The sequence below is a fragment of the Hakea prostrata genome, chromosome 1 (genome assembly GCF_041222555.1).
Source record: "Hakea prostrata isolate BN-2017 chromosome 1, UWA_Hpros_2, whole genome shotgun sequence".
Lineage (NCBI taxonomy): Eukaryota > Viridiplantae > Streptophyta > Magnoliopsida > Proteales > Proteaceae > Hakea > Hakea prostrata.
In genome coordinates this window covers 22,156,033-22,172,592 of record NC_142600.1, presented here as the reverse complement: position 1 = coordinate 22,172,592, position 16,560 = coordinate 22,156,033, and the positions used below count along the sequence as shown (strand labels likewise).

The following is a 16,560-nucleotide window of genomic DNA, read 5'->3' as shown; positions in this document are numbered from 1 at the left end:
AATGAACAACTATTATATTATTTACGTCATATTACCTATTTCTATTTTTAGATAGGATGTCCCACGTAAATCGGCGCCCGGGAGCAATGATAAGTAGGCAACAGTTCATGCTCCACGGACGAATGCAAGTGAAAAATCTAGTCCAGAAACGTAGGATCAGATTGGCATCTTGGACCATAGGATCTTTAAGAGGAAAGAGCTTAGAATTAAAAGATGTTGCTATTGAGGAAAAGAAGGACTAATATAGCTAGCATTCAAGAGACTAGAGCTCGATGACTTCAAACTTAGGTTCACTCGGCATAGAAGTAACAAAAGTGGAGTGGGCATAATAGTGGATAAAGATTTAAAGAACAATGTGGTGGACGTTAAAAGATTAGGTGATCGAATCATATCTATCAAGCTTGTGCTGGAGAAAGCAATTGTAAAGATAATCAGTGTATACATACCTCATGTAGGATTGGATGTAAGTAGTAGGTTAAAGATTGTGGGAACAAATAGATGGATTAGTACAAGGAATTCGTCAAGAAAAAAAAAAGTTATCAGAGAGGACAACCTAAATTGACATATTTGGAAAAATCAAAGAGGCTATGCAAGTACACATAGAGGATATGGGTTTGGAAAGAGAAAAAAGGACAGGATCTCTGTTTTAAATTTTGCTAATGCTTTTGATTTATCTAATGTAAATATTTACTTCAAGAAGAGAGAGGAGCATTTAATTGCCTTTAGAAGTGGACACGATAGAAGCCAAATAGGTTCTTTCCCAATTAGAAGATCGGGTAGATTGTTGTGTAAGAATTGCAAGGTGATAACAGGGAAAGCTTAACATAATTGTATAAATTAGTGGTCTTGGATATGCATCTCACTCCACAAACTCATAAAAAGTGTAAGGTTAACTATCCTAGGATAAGGCAGTGGAGCTTCAAGGAGATCTCTTGAAATCTATCACTGATGAAGTAGTTAAACAAGAAAAAAGGGGACTTAAGAGGGTCACTAATACAATGTGGAGTGAGATTGCTACAAATGTCAGGAAGGTGGCTAAAGAAGTTAGAGGTGAATCAATAAAGAAACATCATTCCTATAAATAGACTTTGTGGTGGGGATGGTGAGGTTCAAGCAACCTTTAAGACACGGCAAAGGTATATGGGTATTGAGGACCTAAAAAGTATAAGTTAGCCAAAAATGAAGCTAAGAAAATTGTGGGAAAAGCAAGGGTAAATAAATATCAAGATCTATATAATAAGCTAAGCACAAAAAAAGGGGGAAATGTTTTTTGTAAGATTACCAAAATAAGGGACAAGAAAAAATAGATCTCTACCATGTTAGATGTATTAAAGATGAAGGTGGTAAAGTACCAATCCGTGATGAGGACATCAAGAAGAGACGAAAAGTTTATTTCTCTACCCTAATAAACAAACATACTTCAAGTATTTGTGTCTTAGAAGATTACATTATTCACCATGGACCAATCTCAAACATGTATATGGAGAATTACTATATCAAAAGTAAAAGAAAACTCTAAGGAGGATGAAAGTAGACAAGGCAAAAAGTTCTGATGAAATCCCATATTAATATGGAAGCACTTAGGAACCTATGGACTAGCTTAGCTAACCATGTTCTTAATAAGATTATAAGCACAAGAAAAACGTCAAATGAATGGAGAAGCATTGGGGACCCAATTTACAAAAATAAGGAGATACGTAAAGCTATAATAACTATAGAGGTATAAAATTGGTGAGTCATACTACAAAATTATGAGAGAGAGAGCATGGTGGGAGATCTCGCGAGATCTCGCTGATATCTCGCTATTTGCTGCGAGCGAGAGGAGGCGGACGAGGAGACCCGCCCACGCCGAGATCTCGCCTCTCGCCGGTCTCGCGATCCGCGCACCATCAAAATTCCGCTGATTTTTGTCGGTTTGTGGGGATTCAACTTCAAACATCTTTAGACATCTACAACATCAAATTTCATCATTCAAGCCTATTTCAACTAGATCTACAACAAGGTAAGATTTTCCCCCAAATTTGATTTTTCAAATAGTTTCTCTGGGTGTGTGGTTTGTGTAAATATTGTTGTCCCGCTTTGTCTCTTTTGGAAACCAATTTAATGTGACATTTCCTTTGTGCTCTTGTGATGAGTTGCTTGGGGTCTTGTGGCCCCGTTCGTCGGTTGATGCGTTTGGTGTCTCTTGCTTGTCTTGTATCTTTTACTCACTACTCTTGTGTTGTGATTGTGAACTTTGGTTATGATTTATGACTTACTAAGTCTCTTCTTATGGTTGTATTTTGAGCCATTAGTTCTTTGATAGTTTGATGTGTATGTTTTATACTTTATGTTGATAACATGAATTACTTGATATCTCTACATTTCGTTTTACACATAGGGTTGACTTAGAGACATGTTAGGGTTATTTTCTCACATTCTAGGCCACCTGTCTTCAAAGGCCTTGAATAGACTAAAACCAATTTCAGCCCACCGGGCCCTACCCCCGGTGGGTCCCGGTTCGCCTTTTGGTGTCTCGCCGGTCTCGCCTCTCGGTCTCGCACCATGGGAGAGAGTAATTGACACTTGTTTGAGACAAGAAACTACTATTACAAGGGACCAATTTGGTTTCATGCCAAAAAATCTAGAACGAATGCTATTTAACTCATTAGGAGACTAATTAAAACAAATAGAGTGTAAGAAAAAGCTTTTGATAGAGTCCCTAGAGATTCAATTTAGCAACTACTAGAAAAAAGAAATGTTGCAAGTAAATATGTGAACATAGTTTTAAGATATGCATGACAGTTCGGTGACAAGTGTTTGAACGTCATGGGGAAAGGGGATGAATCCCGACTATGGTTGGGCTACATCAAGGATCGGCTTTAAGCCCCTATTTGCGTTTATAATGGATGATTTAACCAAAAACATTCAAGATGAGATTCCTTGGTGTATGCTTACTACATGATATGTATTGGCAAATGAGACACAAGTAGAGATTAATACCAAATCAGAATCATGGATAGCAATTTGGGAATCAAAGGTCTAAATTAAGTAGAATGAAGATGGAATATCTAGTGTCTAACTTTGGTCATCATACGACGGATGCATAGGTGATGAAACTTGAGTTGCAGGACATTTCACAAACGGATTATTTTAGGTACCTTGGCTCAATCATAAATAAAGAAAGCCATATAGAGGATGATGTCTCCTAAAAGAATTAAAATAGGGTGGATGAAGTGGAGAAGTATCTGAATTCCGAGGTTTTGTTTGATCAATCTATTCCTTTAAAGCTCAAAGGAAAATTCTATAAAACTGTCGTATGACCAGCTATAGTGTATGGCACAAAGTGTTGGGTTGTTAAAACTTAAAAAGCAACATAGATAAACTCAGTGTTGCAAATGAGGATGGGAAAATGGATGAGCAGGAAAACTAGGAAGGATATGGTAAGGCATGATCATACTAGAGCTGGTTTGGGAGTATCTCCAATAAATGATAAACTATGAGAAAGTCGATTGAGGTGACATGGCCACGTGCAATGAAGGCCTTCAATATCTTGCATGTTAACATTTCTTTTTGAACGTTTATAGGGTTCTTCTTCTCCACCTTTGGAACAGAGACAATCGAAACCATGCTACCAACAGCAAACCCCTCCCTTTGATTTCCAAAAGGGCAACCTTCTAGTTACCACAAAATAATAATAATAATAATAATAACAATAAAAACAACAACAATTACTCCATCTCATTCTTCCGTAACTCACTAGCCCCATTAAAACCTCAACAACAACAACCCTACACTTCTGACTCCCAACCCACCCCATAGAACACACCCACCTAAAAGGGGGGAAAAGAAAAAGTAGCCCTTCTTTCAATTCCAAAACCCCTTATGATATAACCCACACCATTCCTTTGAATTCAACAAACCCAAACACCCCCCCCTTTTTTTTATTTCAACAGAAAACCCTTCATCACCCCTTATTTTTCCTTTGGGGATCTCAATCAAATCTGTTCAAAGTCCACCAGCAACAACCATCAACCAAAAATATGAAAAGATTGAATAGAGAAATCAAGAAGCACAAACATACGGAAACCATTACATACCTTGTTCCATTTTCTACCACTATCTCAAGTCTAGATCTTCCACCCACATGGAGAAAAAATCTAAATTCAACGTGATTAGACTCATGAAACGTGTCCAGTCTACAATCAAAATCCCTCTTTGTAGGTAGTTAACTAAAATAGAACCTACATTGTTAACAAACTATTTTCTCTTTTATTTTCAATTAATTTTGCAAGTTTTTTATTTTCATATTAATTTAACAAAACGAAATTAGATCACATTAATTTGCAAATCCAAAGTCCTCTCCCACCCTCACTCATCCTCTCCCTCTCCACCTCTATTAATTCACTCTCTTCTTTCATTCTCCCTCTCGCTCCCTCCCTCAGCATTCTCTTCTCTTTTGTCTCTCTTATTCAAATTGCAATGAGAAAACAAAGCTAAAATTCTAAAGGATACCAAGAACGAGACAAAAGGAATGAAAGTGGGAACGAAAAGGAAAAGAGAGAAAAGGTGATGTAAACCAGGATCTAGGGTTTGACTGATTGAGGTAATACCCTGGATCCTAGGCTCACTCTAGGATCCTCTTCAATAGAATCAGCAGTCAATTAGGGTTTAGAGTACCCTACGGTTGAATGGAAAGGGATGGTTATGGGTTTCCAAGGTTGAGTTCAGCTAGGGTTAGAGGTCTAAGGTTTGAAGAATAAAGTCTGAAGGTTTTTATTGAAGGCTCGTCCTCATGTCCATACTCTTTTAGTCTTATTGAAGGCTCGTCCAACTTCTGACTTGTTCTTGAGAACCTTGGAATAGAATTATTGACTGCCATGATTCCTTATAACTTAGGTGTCTGGTATTTGGGGAGAGCATGGATAACACCACAGGGAATACGACCCCACAACTGTATCAGCAAGATTGGCCACATGTCTAACTCAACTATATGACCCATCACAATTTATGCCTTGTAATTTATAACATCACTGTGCAATTCAAAATATTCTTAGAAAAGCACACTTGATTTTGTAACAAGATATAATGCTTTAAGATAAAATTCCAGACGAAAAGAAAGACAACACACACATCCAACATATTCAAAAATTTGGCCTAAGTGGCAAGGACAAAAGAAAGCTGGATGTGAAGAACATGCATACTTAATAAGTGACAATCGCATGAGATGAGACAGAAAAAGCAGAGCACCAAATGTTCATACAAGTGTATGCCTCTAATAAAAGAAGACTAATTCATATTCCAACCACTCACATCCGATTATATTCCTTTAATTGATCATCAGCTAGTTGAAGTTTTCCGACTCCATCTTGGCCTTTTCCATGTAGGTCATTTAACTTTGCAGTCACATCCTGTAAGTCTTTCCTCAGCTGGTCAATTAATTCCATATGCTTCTTCTCTTCATCTTTCTTTCTGTCAAGATCTCTCTTACTACTTTTTATTTTTGAATTAATGCGGGAAATTTCTTCTTTCCACTTCAGAAGCTCAGGTTGCTGTGAACAAGAACAAATCAAAATGAAACATCTAGAAATCAAGTACCAGTAATCAACAAACAGAATGCCACCAAAATGCACATGAACTTGTTCAATAATTGAATGTTGAAAGTAGTTTCCTCAAAAATGCCATTAAATATAATTTCTGCATGTAAATAATAAGAATACCTCCATCTCCCTTTAAGTCAGAATACCATGGACCCATGTTGAAAACACAAAATGTGGAGACAAGTTATTGAAGAAAGCATTAATACAATAAAATCACAAGATAGAAGGAAATGTTGGTGTTATTTGACAATGGTATTAAAAGAAAATAAGCTAAAGATCAAGCAGATATTAGTGGTTCCTATCATGGAATAAATTTCGACCGAAACATGTGAAATTTCGGTCGAAATGCCAGCATATTTTCAAATCGAAACAAAATTCTCAAAATTTCGTTTTGGTAAAATGTTTTGACTGAAACTTCGCAGGTTTTGACCATTTCTGCTCTGTTTCCTAGATAGATTTCCACACTCCAACTTGTTTTTCCTCAGTTTTTGTTGATTTCTATCCCAATTTCACCTAATTTCCACAACTCATTTTGCCTTTGAACACCTATTTTGCTCCTCTTTTGCCTTCAAACAGCTCTTAAGCCTCAACAGCTATTCATGGGCCCAAGCCCAAACTACAAAGGAAACTCTATCAGCAACAAAATGTGAAGCATGAGTTATACCCAACAATTCCAAACTTCCCTTCTTTTTTTTTTTTTACTCACACCTTAAATGATCTTGTATTGCTTTGAAATTATATATGTTATTATGTTTAGTCTAGGACTATGATGTATGATTGTGTGTTGTTAAACTTATTTTTTGATTATTGCTACTATTTTTTTTATTTTGTGATTTTGAAATTTATTTTCTAAATTATATATTTTGAAAAAAATACATATGTAAGCATGATATATGGGCTTGAACTTAATATATGTGAGACACCATCACTTGATATAGTTGACCATTGCATTTTGTTAACTTATTGTATATGTAACCCTTCTATCAACCAATTCATGTCTACTGATGATTATATGCATGTATGCAATACAGTTTGTACTTGTAGGAACCAGTCATTTGTTAGTATACTTGAATGATAACTTCAGTGAGTTTTTTTGGGGCAAAATACTAGTTCCAATGTGTTTATCATGCTTTAAATAGGAAGAAGGCAAGAAATCAGATGAAATGGAGGTCATGTAAGGCCTAAAACCTAGGGTTGAAATTCAAAAAAAAAAAAGTATCAAGTGTCAATAGAAATTTCAATTAAAACCTAGTGATTTCGATTTTTGCCCAGGTCGAAACCGGCCTCAAAACTGAAACCTCAATCTTGGTTCCTATATAGATCTATCTGTATACATAAACGTTTGTAAAGGAAAACAACAACATAGCCTTATCTCGACGAAATAGGGTTGAAAACATGGATCTTGCTCCCCCACCAATTCTATTCAAAACTATATAATATACAAGTTTTGAACTATACATGTCGTTATCCACCGCTTCTCTATGGCTAATCTAAGCCTGCTCCTAGGGCTTTTAGTTACTTAAATCTGAACCAAACCACTCCTTCATGCTGGAGCATCTCAATGCCTCCGCTACACATGGACATGCTACCTTAAGTGACTTGCCCATAGTTTGTCAAGTATCAAAGCTACTCCCATATCAGATCTAATACGATCACCCATTATCATATCCTACCTAGTTTTGCCACATATCAATCCCAACATCCTCTTCTTGCACAACATGACCTATTTGACACTTTTGAGTAGGGGATGAAATGGTTAGTTCAGCCCAGTTTTCGTCTAGGAATGAGTCATCCAAAACCAATCATAAAATAAACTTCTATCTTCAGTCAACTAAGGTTTCGGTCGGCATGGTTTTGGTTTTTAAATAAAGTACTTATTTAAATTGATTTCTTTTTGGATAATGAACAATAATCAAATTAATCTAACCTCAAATGAATGAGAGCCAGTTCTTCCAGCATTTTACCAAAACCAACCTTTTACAAATCAAGGAAGGACTTCTTGATCAATTATGATTATGGGTGGATCTTACAGATATGGAGTTAAATATTATAGAGATGGGAAAATAGGGTCTAGGTATTAGAATATGCCGAAACCCAAAGGGTAAGTAGAGATGGGATCCTCCAAGTTTCGTTGGGTTTGAATGGCTAAATTGATAGTTATAGGGTTTCAAGAAATATACAAAAAAGTGAGAAGGAAAGGCATAGGATATGTTGGCCACCACTTACATGGATGTAGGAGCCTTGTCTTGAATGGAGTTCATAAAATGACTTGAATCCACATCTGTAGAGTAATCCCTGCTCGGCTTCACAAGACACTCTAATCTCATGCTCTTGGAGGTTCCTTAATGATGTTGAGAACACTATTCTTGATGGAACCACAAAGCAAACACAAGGAATATTTAATTAATGTGTATCAGATCCCTGATAAGTTCTATTTAATTAATGTGTATCAAGTCCCTGATCAGGTCTATCTAATTAAGGGAAATTTTCAAGTGCCACCCCCTTAGTTACCACCTGATACTAATGTCACCCCCTGAGTTACCCAATTCATCCGACAAGGCCCTATTACTAAACCATTAGTCTCTAGTTAGTTTTTATTTATCCATTTCCAATATTACCCCCACATCCTAAGTTTAAAAACACTATCCTTGAACCATATCTCCCAAACTTTGTGAAGATTTATGATTGGGAGAGGAAGAAACCGTAGACTGTAGAGGGAGAGAAAAAAAGAGTCAAGTGTAGGGTTTTTTGTTTAAGGTTATTCTTATCCTTTTGAAATGTTTTACTTGCTTACATCAGCACTAAACTATAATAATTTCCTAACGGCAGGGGACCTCTGATATATATTTTCACCTTATATTGGACAACTCAACGGATGGCACTGAGTTAGGACTCTTAGACTTGCTACGTTACGCCCATCGCATTCCTTCTCCTTAGGCCCATACAAATACTAAACCGACCCAATATACCCCAATGATGCAGATCTAGCCCCTCATTAAGACTCTTAGACTTGCTGCCCCTCCCATTAGAAGCCCAGGTGAAGCCACTAGGCTTGCTGCCCAAGCAACACTTCAAATCATTACTGCATTTACACACTTAGTTTTTTCTTTTTTCACTATTAGTAATTTCAGTGGCAGTTCTGTAATTCTGCCCAACCAGAAGGGTATTCTAGCAATTGTTTAATTAGTTATTAAGTCATTAAAGGGCCCACAAATTAGAGCCCCAGTCAATGTAAAGGTCTAAGTTATAAGCTCTATGTGAATTAGTGATGTAAACTAATATCCAGGACCACCAAATGAGGCCTTACCAGCAACCTACAGCCCTACCAACAATCCCAGTAATCTCGTCCAAGTACAGGGGCATTTTGGTGATTTTACCAATTTTCATGGTGTCTAGGTCTGGTTCCCATTGAGTTCAGTTTGTTATCTGGATCCTTGATCTATTTTTGTTTTCTCATTTGGATTAGTATTTTTATTTGCAAAGTCCTTGTCTAGGTGCGATTCCCAATTGTGTTGGGATCCCCTAATTTGATTCCCCTTTTATTCAACTTTTATTTAGGACTCCATATCTATTCTTAGAATCCTAATTGGATCATTCAAGAGTGAGTTATGATAGAGTCCTTTTTTATGTTGGAAGTTGTAAGTCACATCAGAGTCCTAATTAGATCTAGTAAGTCAGTTGAAACCAACTGGTTCTCCAATTAGAGTCCCATTTTGTTTTTTATTTTGAGGGCTATAAACAAAGCATTCTTTGTATGATTAACAAGTTCAACTGAATAACAAATTGAGAGTTTGGAGACAAATCCAGTTGTGGGCTTCCTTGGGAGGGCCACAGTGGATTTGACAGTTCGGCCATTGCTCTTCAGTTCCAGCATTTCTATTCCATCTTCAAGTAAGTAAACAGCACCCTATTCCCATACCTAGCCTTCCCTCTTCTTCCCCATCCATTGCTTTTATTTTCTTAAATTTTCTTGAATTTTTGGATTTTTCTTGAGACCCAAACTTTAGGAACCTCATCCCCCCAACCCTATTGACATTAGAACCCAATTTGACCCTATGTTGATGGTCTGATTTCAAGATATAATTATTTTCTTGAATTTCCGTACTTCATAAAACCCTAACAACAAGAACCTAAATATCTTTCAATTTAGCCATCAAAACCCAACCAAAATTTGTGGAATCATATCCATACACTATTAGTCTATTACCTATACTACCTCCAAGTTTCAACCCATTTTAACACCTATAGCCCCAAACTTCCATCTCAAGGAATTTAATACCTATCCCCCCATGGGATGGGTTTCATATCTCTGACATATTTGACCATAAAAATATTAACCTAACTTTCACAAGACATATCACAAAGGAACCCACATCCCGTAAATTCCCAAAACCCTAGCTGAACCTAATCTAGTCCCTAGATACCCACATCCAACCCATTCTCTTCAACCCGGAGGCATTCTAAACCCTAATAGACTGTTGATTCCAATGAAGAGGATCCTAGAGTGAACCTAAATCTAGGGCAACACCATTACAAGGTAAACCCTAGAATTTTGGTTTACATCAGTTATTATCTCTATTTCCTACTCTTAAGTCAACTAGTTTCTATTTTCCGTTTGAGTTTGGTTAGGGGTTCTATTTATTAGAACTCCAGCTTATTATGTATAAATAAACCCCTCCACACAATGGGAAATACAACAATTTGAATTATCAATAAAGTATTCTCAATTCGCATCCCCTTCGTCAGTGTTGCTGCTGCAACTAAGTTTTTTTCAATTTGGTAGGTCCAATTGAAAAAACACTAAGGCTAAGTTGCAATCAAGCCTAGTTCCTTACTGCAGCTGAAAGGACAGGCTTCCGCAACTCCAAGCATCATCATGGCCCCCATCCCCCTTTCTTACCACCATTTCTTTTAGTTTCTTTAATTTTGTTGAATTTCCGTACTACCCAATACACCAGATTTCAAGGTCAGATGACTCAGATCTACAACAGTCTAAGCATTAGATCTATTCCAAACTTTATAAACATCACCCCCAACCTAGTGAGCTTAGGTTTTAGTTTAACCTTATAATAACCAACCAATTTCACAATATAAACGCCTAGTCTAACAACTATAGACCCCAATTCCCTATCTTTAGAAATTTATCACAAATGTCCCATGGGCAAACTATCCTTGATACCATTCGAAATCTAACCCTCTTCCCTGAACTCAACCCAAACCATCCCATGCCTACATATTACAACATATCTATCACATCATAGATTCTGAGGTCATAGGTTCAAACAGATTTTTATTTGCAGCAGCCACTGCAACATGTAGCCAACGGTGTAGATTCGCCACATAATCAAAATAAAATCAAAAGGTGTAGAATCAAGTGGTGGGGGTTCAGTTGTAAATACTATTTTTTATTTTTACATTCTATTCCTTTCCCCACATCTGATTTGAGATGAAGAGGTGCTGTGGCTCCGGTTTGTTAGCATTCCGCCCTTCAAACTTGGCTACACCAGAAGGGTTTAATAACTTACTAATTTACAAAACCAAACCCCTCCATTTACCCACTCTCAAATCTCTATTTCGTTTTGCCCAAGCTTGAAGAAGATGAATCGCCAAGGTCTAACCTTCGACTAGGTTATGGGAGAATCATCGATTCTCTTTGATAAATCCCCAGTTGAAGAGTCAATACCCAAACCACCACCCTTGCATTGTGTTAAGATCACAAAGGAATCGTCCATTCCATGTGAGGTTCGTTCTTGACTCAAAACCCTAATTTGTGAATAGTCTCGACTTAATCACATTCACGTACAGTAATCTCCTCATCATCTTCTTTCTTGTTCCTTCATTCTATATATCCTATTCAACGAATCCCCTTTCCAAAAAGCGGAAATAAAATAACAAAAAGGTAGCAGCAGCAACAGCCATTATTATCCATCGCTTTTCCTTCTCCTAACCTAGCTTTCATAGAGAAGAACAGGTTTGATCTTCTGAACAGTGCAAGATATGAGATTGTTAATTGTCTCCACAGATCCCACCGTGAGTTTAGCAGTTGGGAGATTATTGACGAGTATCTGAAACGCCATAGTAAGTAAGAAACCACTTGCAATTCTTCCAAGGTTGCCATCACCATCACCGTCAAAACCATGAGAGCCCAGCCCCTCAGGGACAATAGCAAAACCAGAGGGCAAAATGAAATAGAGATTTGAGAGTCGGGTAAATGGAGGGGTTTGATTTTACAAATTACCAAACTATTAAACCCTCAGAATGTTTAAAAAAAAAAAATAAAATAAAATAAAAGGACTATTTACAACTAAACCCAGCCACTTGATTCTGCACCATTTGATTTTATTTTGATTGCGTGGTTTAATCCACACCATTGGCTGCATGCAGCAGCCACTGCTGCAAATAAAAAATCCAGGTTCAAACCCAGTGGTAATCGAAATTCCAAGATACCCCTTCTTGGTCCCATTTGAGTTGGTTCTTTTTGAAGATCTTAGAAGAACAAGCCCTCGTTCAATTGACCACAGATCGAAATTTTGCTCAAAACCAGGCAAAGAGGTGAACAGCAAGAAAAGAGCCTACCACCTTGCCAGTATGTTAGACGATGATGCTTCATGCTGGAGTTGCAGTCTAGTGTGCCATTTCCAGGGTTCACAACCCCCATTGCAAAAACTTCATTAACAAACCAATGGAAACCTGCTAGAACACTAGAGATTTTCCTCTTGGACCACAGCTTTTTTGTTAAATTCTCGGATGGAGACAAATCCAGGACCTTTGAAGGTGGCCCATGGTCCATAGGGAAAAGCATTTCAAAAGATCTACGTCTACCTGCCCTTGCTCCTCATAATCGTCTTAGGGGTAAATCATTCCTTGTATGTTTTCCTTTTTCTCCCCGCATTCTATCTCCCAAGTCAACCAAACCAACTTTTAAACCTACCTGCCAGGCCCAACCCAACCTCCCTTTTAAAACCTACCTGGGCTCCACCCACCCAATTTTCAGCCACCTATTACCTTGGTGTATATTTGCACCCCTCGTGCTCCTTCCCTCCAGGCCCTATTTCCATTGTGGGTTCCACTCTCCTTCCCCACTCCAATAGATCAACCTCCACAGGTGAGACAAAGTCCCCCCCCCCTTTTTTTCTCCACTTGTTTAAGGGATATTCGAACGGCAATAAGATTGTTATCCCCATCCCTAAGCATCCACCCATTCATTCAATTTGGCATATAATCCCTAAAGATATAAAAGCCTCCCCCACTGCAGCTGTCTTCTTGATTCCAGCACTCTCCATGTCTGCTAGTTTCATCTAGAAGGTACAAGGACTTTAACTCCATGGCCCCTCAAAAGGTTTTCCTATGCTCTCTACGAAAATTGGGTCTGCCACAGAAATGCCCCTTGCATTTTATCCTCAACTGCCCCCTCTTGGTTCTTTCTTTCCATCTACAACCACTCACCAAAATGTCGCATTTGGTTTGATTGGGGTCCCTCCATTCCATCTCCTCTTCCTTCTAACTTCTTCATATACATCTTTCCGTCCCTAACATTCCCACACTGTTCTACCTCTCCATTGTCCATGCCCTCAACTAAGACCCCTAAGCCACCCCTCTTTGGAGAGATCTCACCTGTATCTTGCTTAACGTTGGTCCTTCCATTGGGTGTTGTCGGGAAATTATGTTGTCTGCTCTGGACATGAAAAATCTGGTGGCAGTTCTCAGAAGTTCTTAACCTCTCTTCAGGCAAGGATTTCAATTACAATATCAAAGGCTCCACCGGACTGGCGCTCATCTAACTTAGCACAATCTCATGATTGGTGCCAATTTAGTTGCCTAAAAAATTAACCTGCTCACTAATGAAGCTTGGCCCTCTTCTCTCCCTAACTCCAAAGCCAACTTCCTTCTTCTGGATCCCTCTAACCACTGCGCCTACCTGCTGCAATTCCAATGTTATTCCCCCAGGCTCCAAACCTTTCAAATTCTTATACGTGGAGTGTCATGGACCCCCAAAAATGACTTAGTTTCAGTTACATAAGTAAAAACATGCATTTCTACCCCTTGGAAGGCTCTGAGGTGCACTACCAAGCATCTGATTATTATGTTATCAAAATTAAAGTTTGAAACTAAAATTTTAGTTGTTCACCACACAGGTATTTTCAGATAAGAAGTTCATTACGTCACCACATGATGCAACAATGATTCATTTCTAATCTGACATTTGTTGTTGACACTTGACAGTACTACTGTGCTACTGCAACTGCTTCACCTTTCACCAGATTGCAATCCAATCTCGTCCGTGCTCAATTACAAGGACGAAACATCTGTTCCAATTACATCTATCAACTTTAACTTAGAACAGAGCCACAATTTCATCAGACTTTAAGGATAAAGGATCTTAAAGAGACCCCTATTTAGGTGCTTGCAAATTAAGGCTCCAATAAATCACATTCAACTTAATCCTGATCAAACAGTTCAAACCACAGCAGTTTTATTCCATACCCTAGAAGACTTCCCTAGGTAACAGGTGCAACAGTAACCCCATAGGAAAATCCAGTGATCTTGAATAAGACATTCCAAGGCATTCTCATTTAACATGGCCACCATCACGAACATTAGCCTTTCAGGGTTGAAAATCTCAACAAATACAGAGATTACGGCTTATGGCTACACATTTATATGCTTTAATTAAATAAATCCCACATGATGATGTAAACCCCAAATTGAGGGTCATTCTTCACGATCAATTCAATTGAATCAGCAGTCAATTAGGGTTCCTAGACCCCTGCAACTATGACCTCTTAGGGCAATTACAAGGACAGCAGCTAACTAGGGCTGAATATACCATGTGGCTAGGGTTTATAAGGTTCCACGGGTGTTCTAGGGTTGAGGGGAATGAAGGTTAGGTTTGGCTAGGGGGGTTAGGGATAGGATTTTGATAGAATGAATCCCTAATTTTGCAGTTATAAATGTTTAGGTTCAATTCCAGGGTTTTAGATTTTAACAAATTAAGTTCCTCAAATTCTAGGGTTTCTAAGGGGGAAGCTAGGGTTGGGGTTGGGGTCGAGAGGTGTTACTACCGTAGGGATTAGGGGGAAGGGGGAAGGCCCGCAATAGGGTTGGGGGCTGGGATTAGGAGAACTTAGGGTCTGGGGTGAGGAAGAGGGCAGCGAGTCTAAGAAAGAAAAGGGGAGTTGGGGATGGGGTATGGATTGTACATGCTGTTGATGAACACAAAAGCTTGAAGAACTCTCAAATCTGCAGAATTTTAAGCAATCACACCAATCACAGGATTTCCCTCCCAGGGCAGAATCCACGACTCCTCTCAATTTTTATTATTCATCAACTTGGCTTGCTTACATTATGAATTGTTTATTTATAGCCTTTACATGACAGATTTCCTAATAGGACTCAACAAACAAAGAGTTCTATTAGAAATAGAACTCAAACTTAAACTCGACTAGGACACTTAGTTAAGGAAGGACTATGTGTGCGGACTCCTAACTAAACAATAACTGCAGAATTAAAAGAAATTCCTAACTTAAGAAGGAATCTAATTTGAAATACAATTCCAACATGACTCTCCTACTTGGACTAGGACTCTAAACAACGTCTCAAATAACAAAGCAACAGTAGATTCGGACTCCTAAAATTATGCTGAACCTAACAAGACAAAAGGGAGTGGTAAAATGATCAAAATGACCCGCATATGGTTCAGCCTTCCTATGGAGCCGCATGGTTTTGGGCTGCTGTTCCTTCCTTCCTCTATGTTCTTGGAGATTCTCTGGAAGGGGGTGGGTCCCCCTGGTTTCACATGGTATCATCACTCCAGCTGCCCACGTCACCAAATTACTTACACAGAATGTTGCATGTACAAAGTTACAAACACTCCAATGAAAATCCAAAACCTTGGAGCTTTTGTAATCAACACAACACAGGAGGTATACCCAGTACACAAGGCTCTCGTCACTGTGGGGCCTTGGAGGGTCATAATGTATGCAGCCTTGCCTGCACTTTGCAGAAATGCTGTTTCCTGAATCAAGCTTCTGACCACAAGGTCACAATACCATAGAGCAAAATGCATTGCATGCATGCACTGATGATAATCCAAAACACCAGATCTTTCCAAATCACACACTCTAAAGAAATTGCATGGTCAATTTAAGTTGTCATTTGCTAGTACATTACATATGAAAGGAAAGACCAAGTGCAGGAAGAATATAAAGGAAATCCTCATGTCAAAGGAAGAGGAAAAATATATACCACATTGAAAAGTAGGTTAGAAAATTCACCTTCTTATCAAGTTTACTTTTTTTCTCAGCAATCCTCTTCTCACATAAAGCAATCTCTTTTAGATATCCAGCATTTTCTTTTTTCCTGTCACTCATGTCGAGTTCACATTCATCTTGCTCCTTTTTAAGTTCTTCAAGGTGTCCTTTTTCTGCTTCAATCTCATCATTTATCTTCTTCAAGTCTTTATCAATATTCAATAATTGCCACAAAAACTGCTCCTTTTTCAAATCTTTCTGCACACAAAAGGGTTGAACAATATCCACAGTGAAAACAGTGACAATATCAAGAGGTTCATGAGTATCAACATAGCATACTCTGAAGATTACAACCACAGAAAAGTAGCTCCTTACAAGACTCAATTTCAAACAGGATCACAGTCCAAGTGTAGTGACATGTTAATTGTATGAACAAATATAAAGCCAATAACTCAATGACCAAACACTTTTTCCTCCCTGTGGGGCTTTGTTATTTTTATTTAGACTTGGATTCATCCATATACCTTCTACGTACTGTCAGTTCACTCACATTGTTAGGCACCATTCTTTTTAGAGAAGTAATGGATTTCCAAAGCTACTTTGCCACTTTGCCACATCCGATTTGACATATGACCTTGGCCTGTTCCCAAAATTTCAACTCTGCCAATCTGCCACGTTGAAGATATTTTTAGACCAGTCTAGAGCTACCTAGTACACTAGACTAAAAAAAC

General features: G+C 38.2%; 1 protein-coding gene across 1 annotated transcript in view; it reads right to left on the bottom strand.

The window, feature by feature from the left end:
- The window catches only part of TTN8 (Structural maintenance of chromosomes (SMC) family protein), a 72,877-nt gene that overhangs the window by 47,937 nt on the left and 8,380 nt on the right, over nucleotides 1-16,560 (bottom strand). The window contains exons 3-4 of the mRNA XM_089135699.1: nucleotides 15,854-16,087; nucleotides 5,293-5,531 (exon numbers count right to left, since the gene is read on the bottom strand). Coding sequence (XP_088991825.1) covers nucleotides 5,293-5,531; nucleotides 15,854-16,087 — 473 coding nt within the window. The remainder of the gene's footprint in view (nucleotides 1-5,292; nucleotides 5,532-15,853; nucleotides 16,088-16,560) is intronic.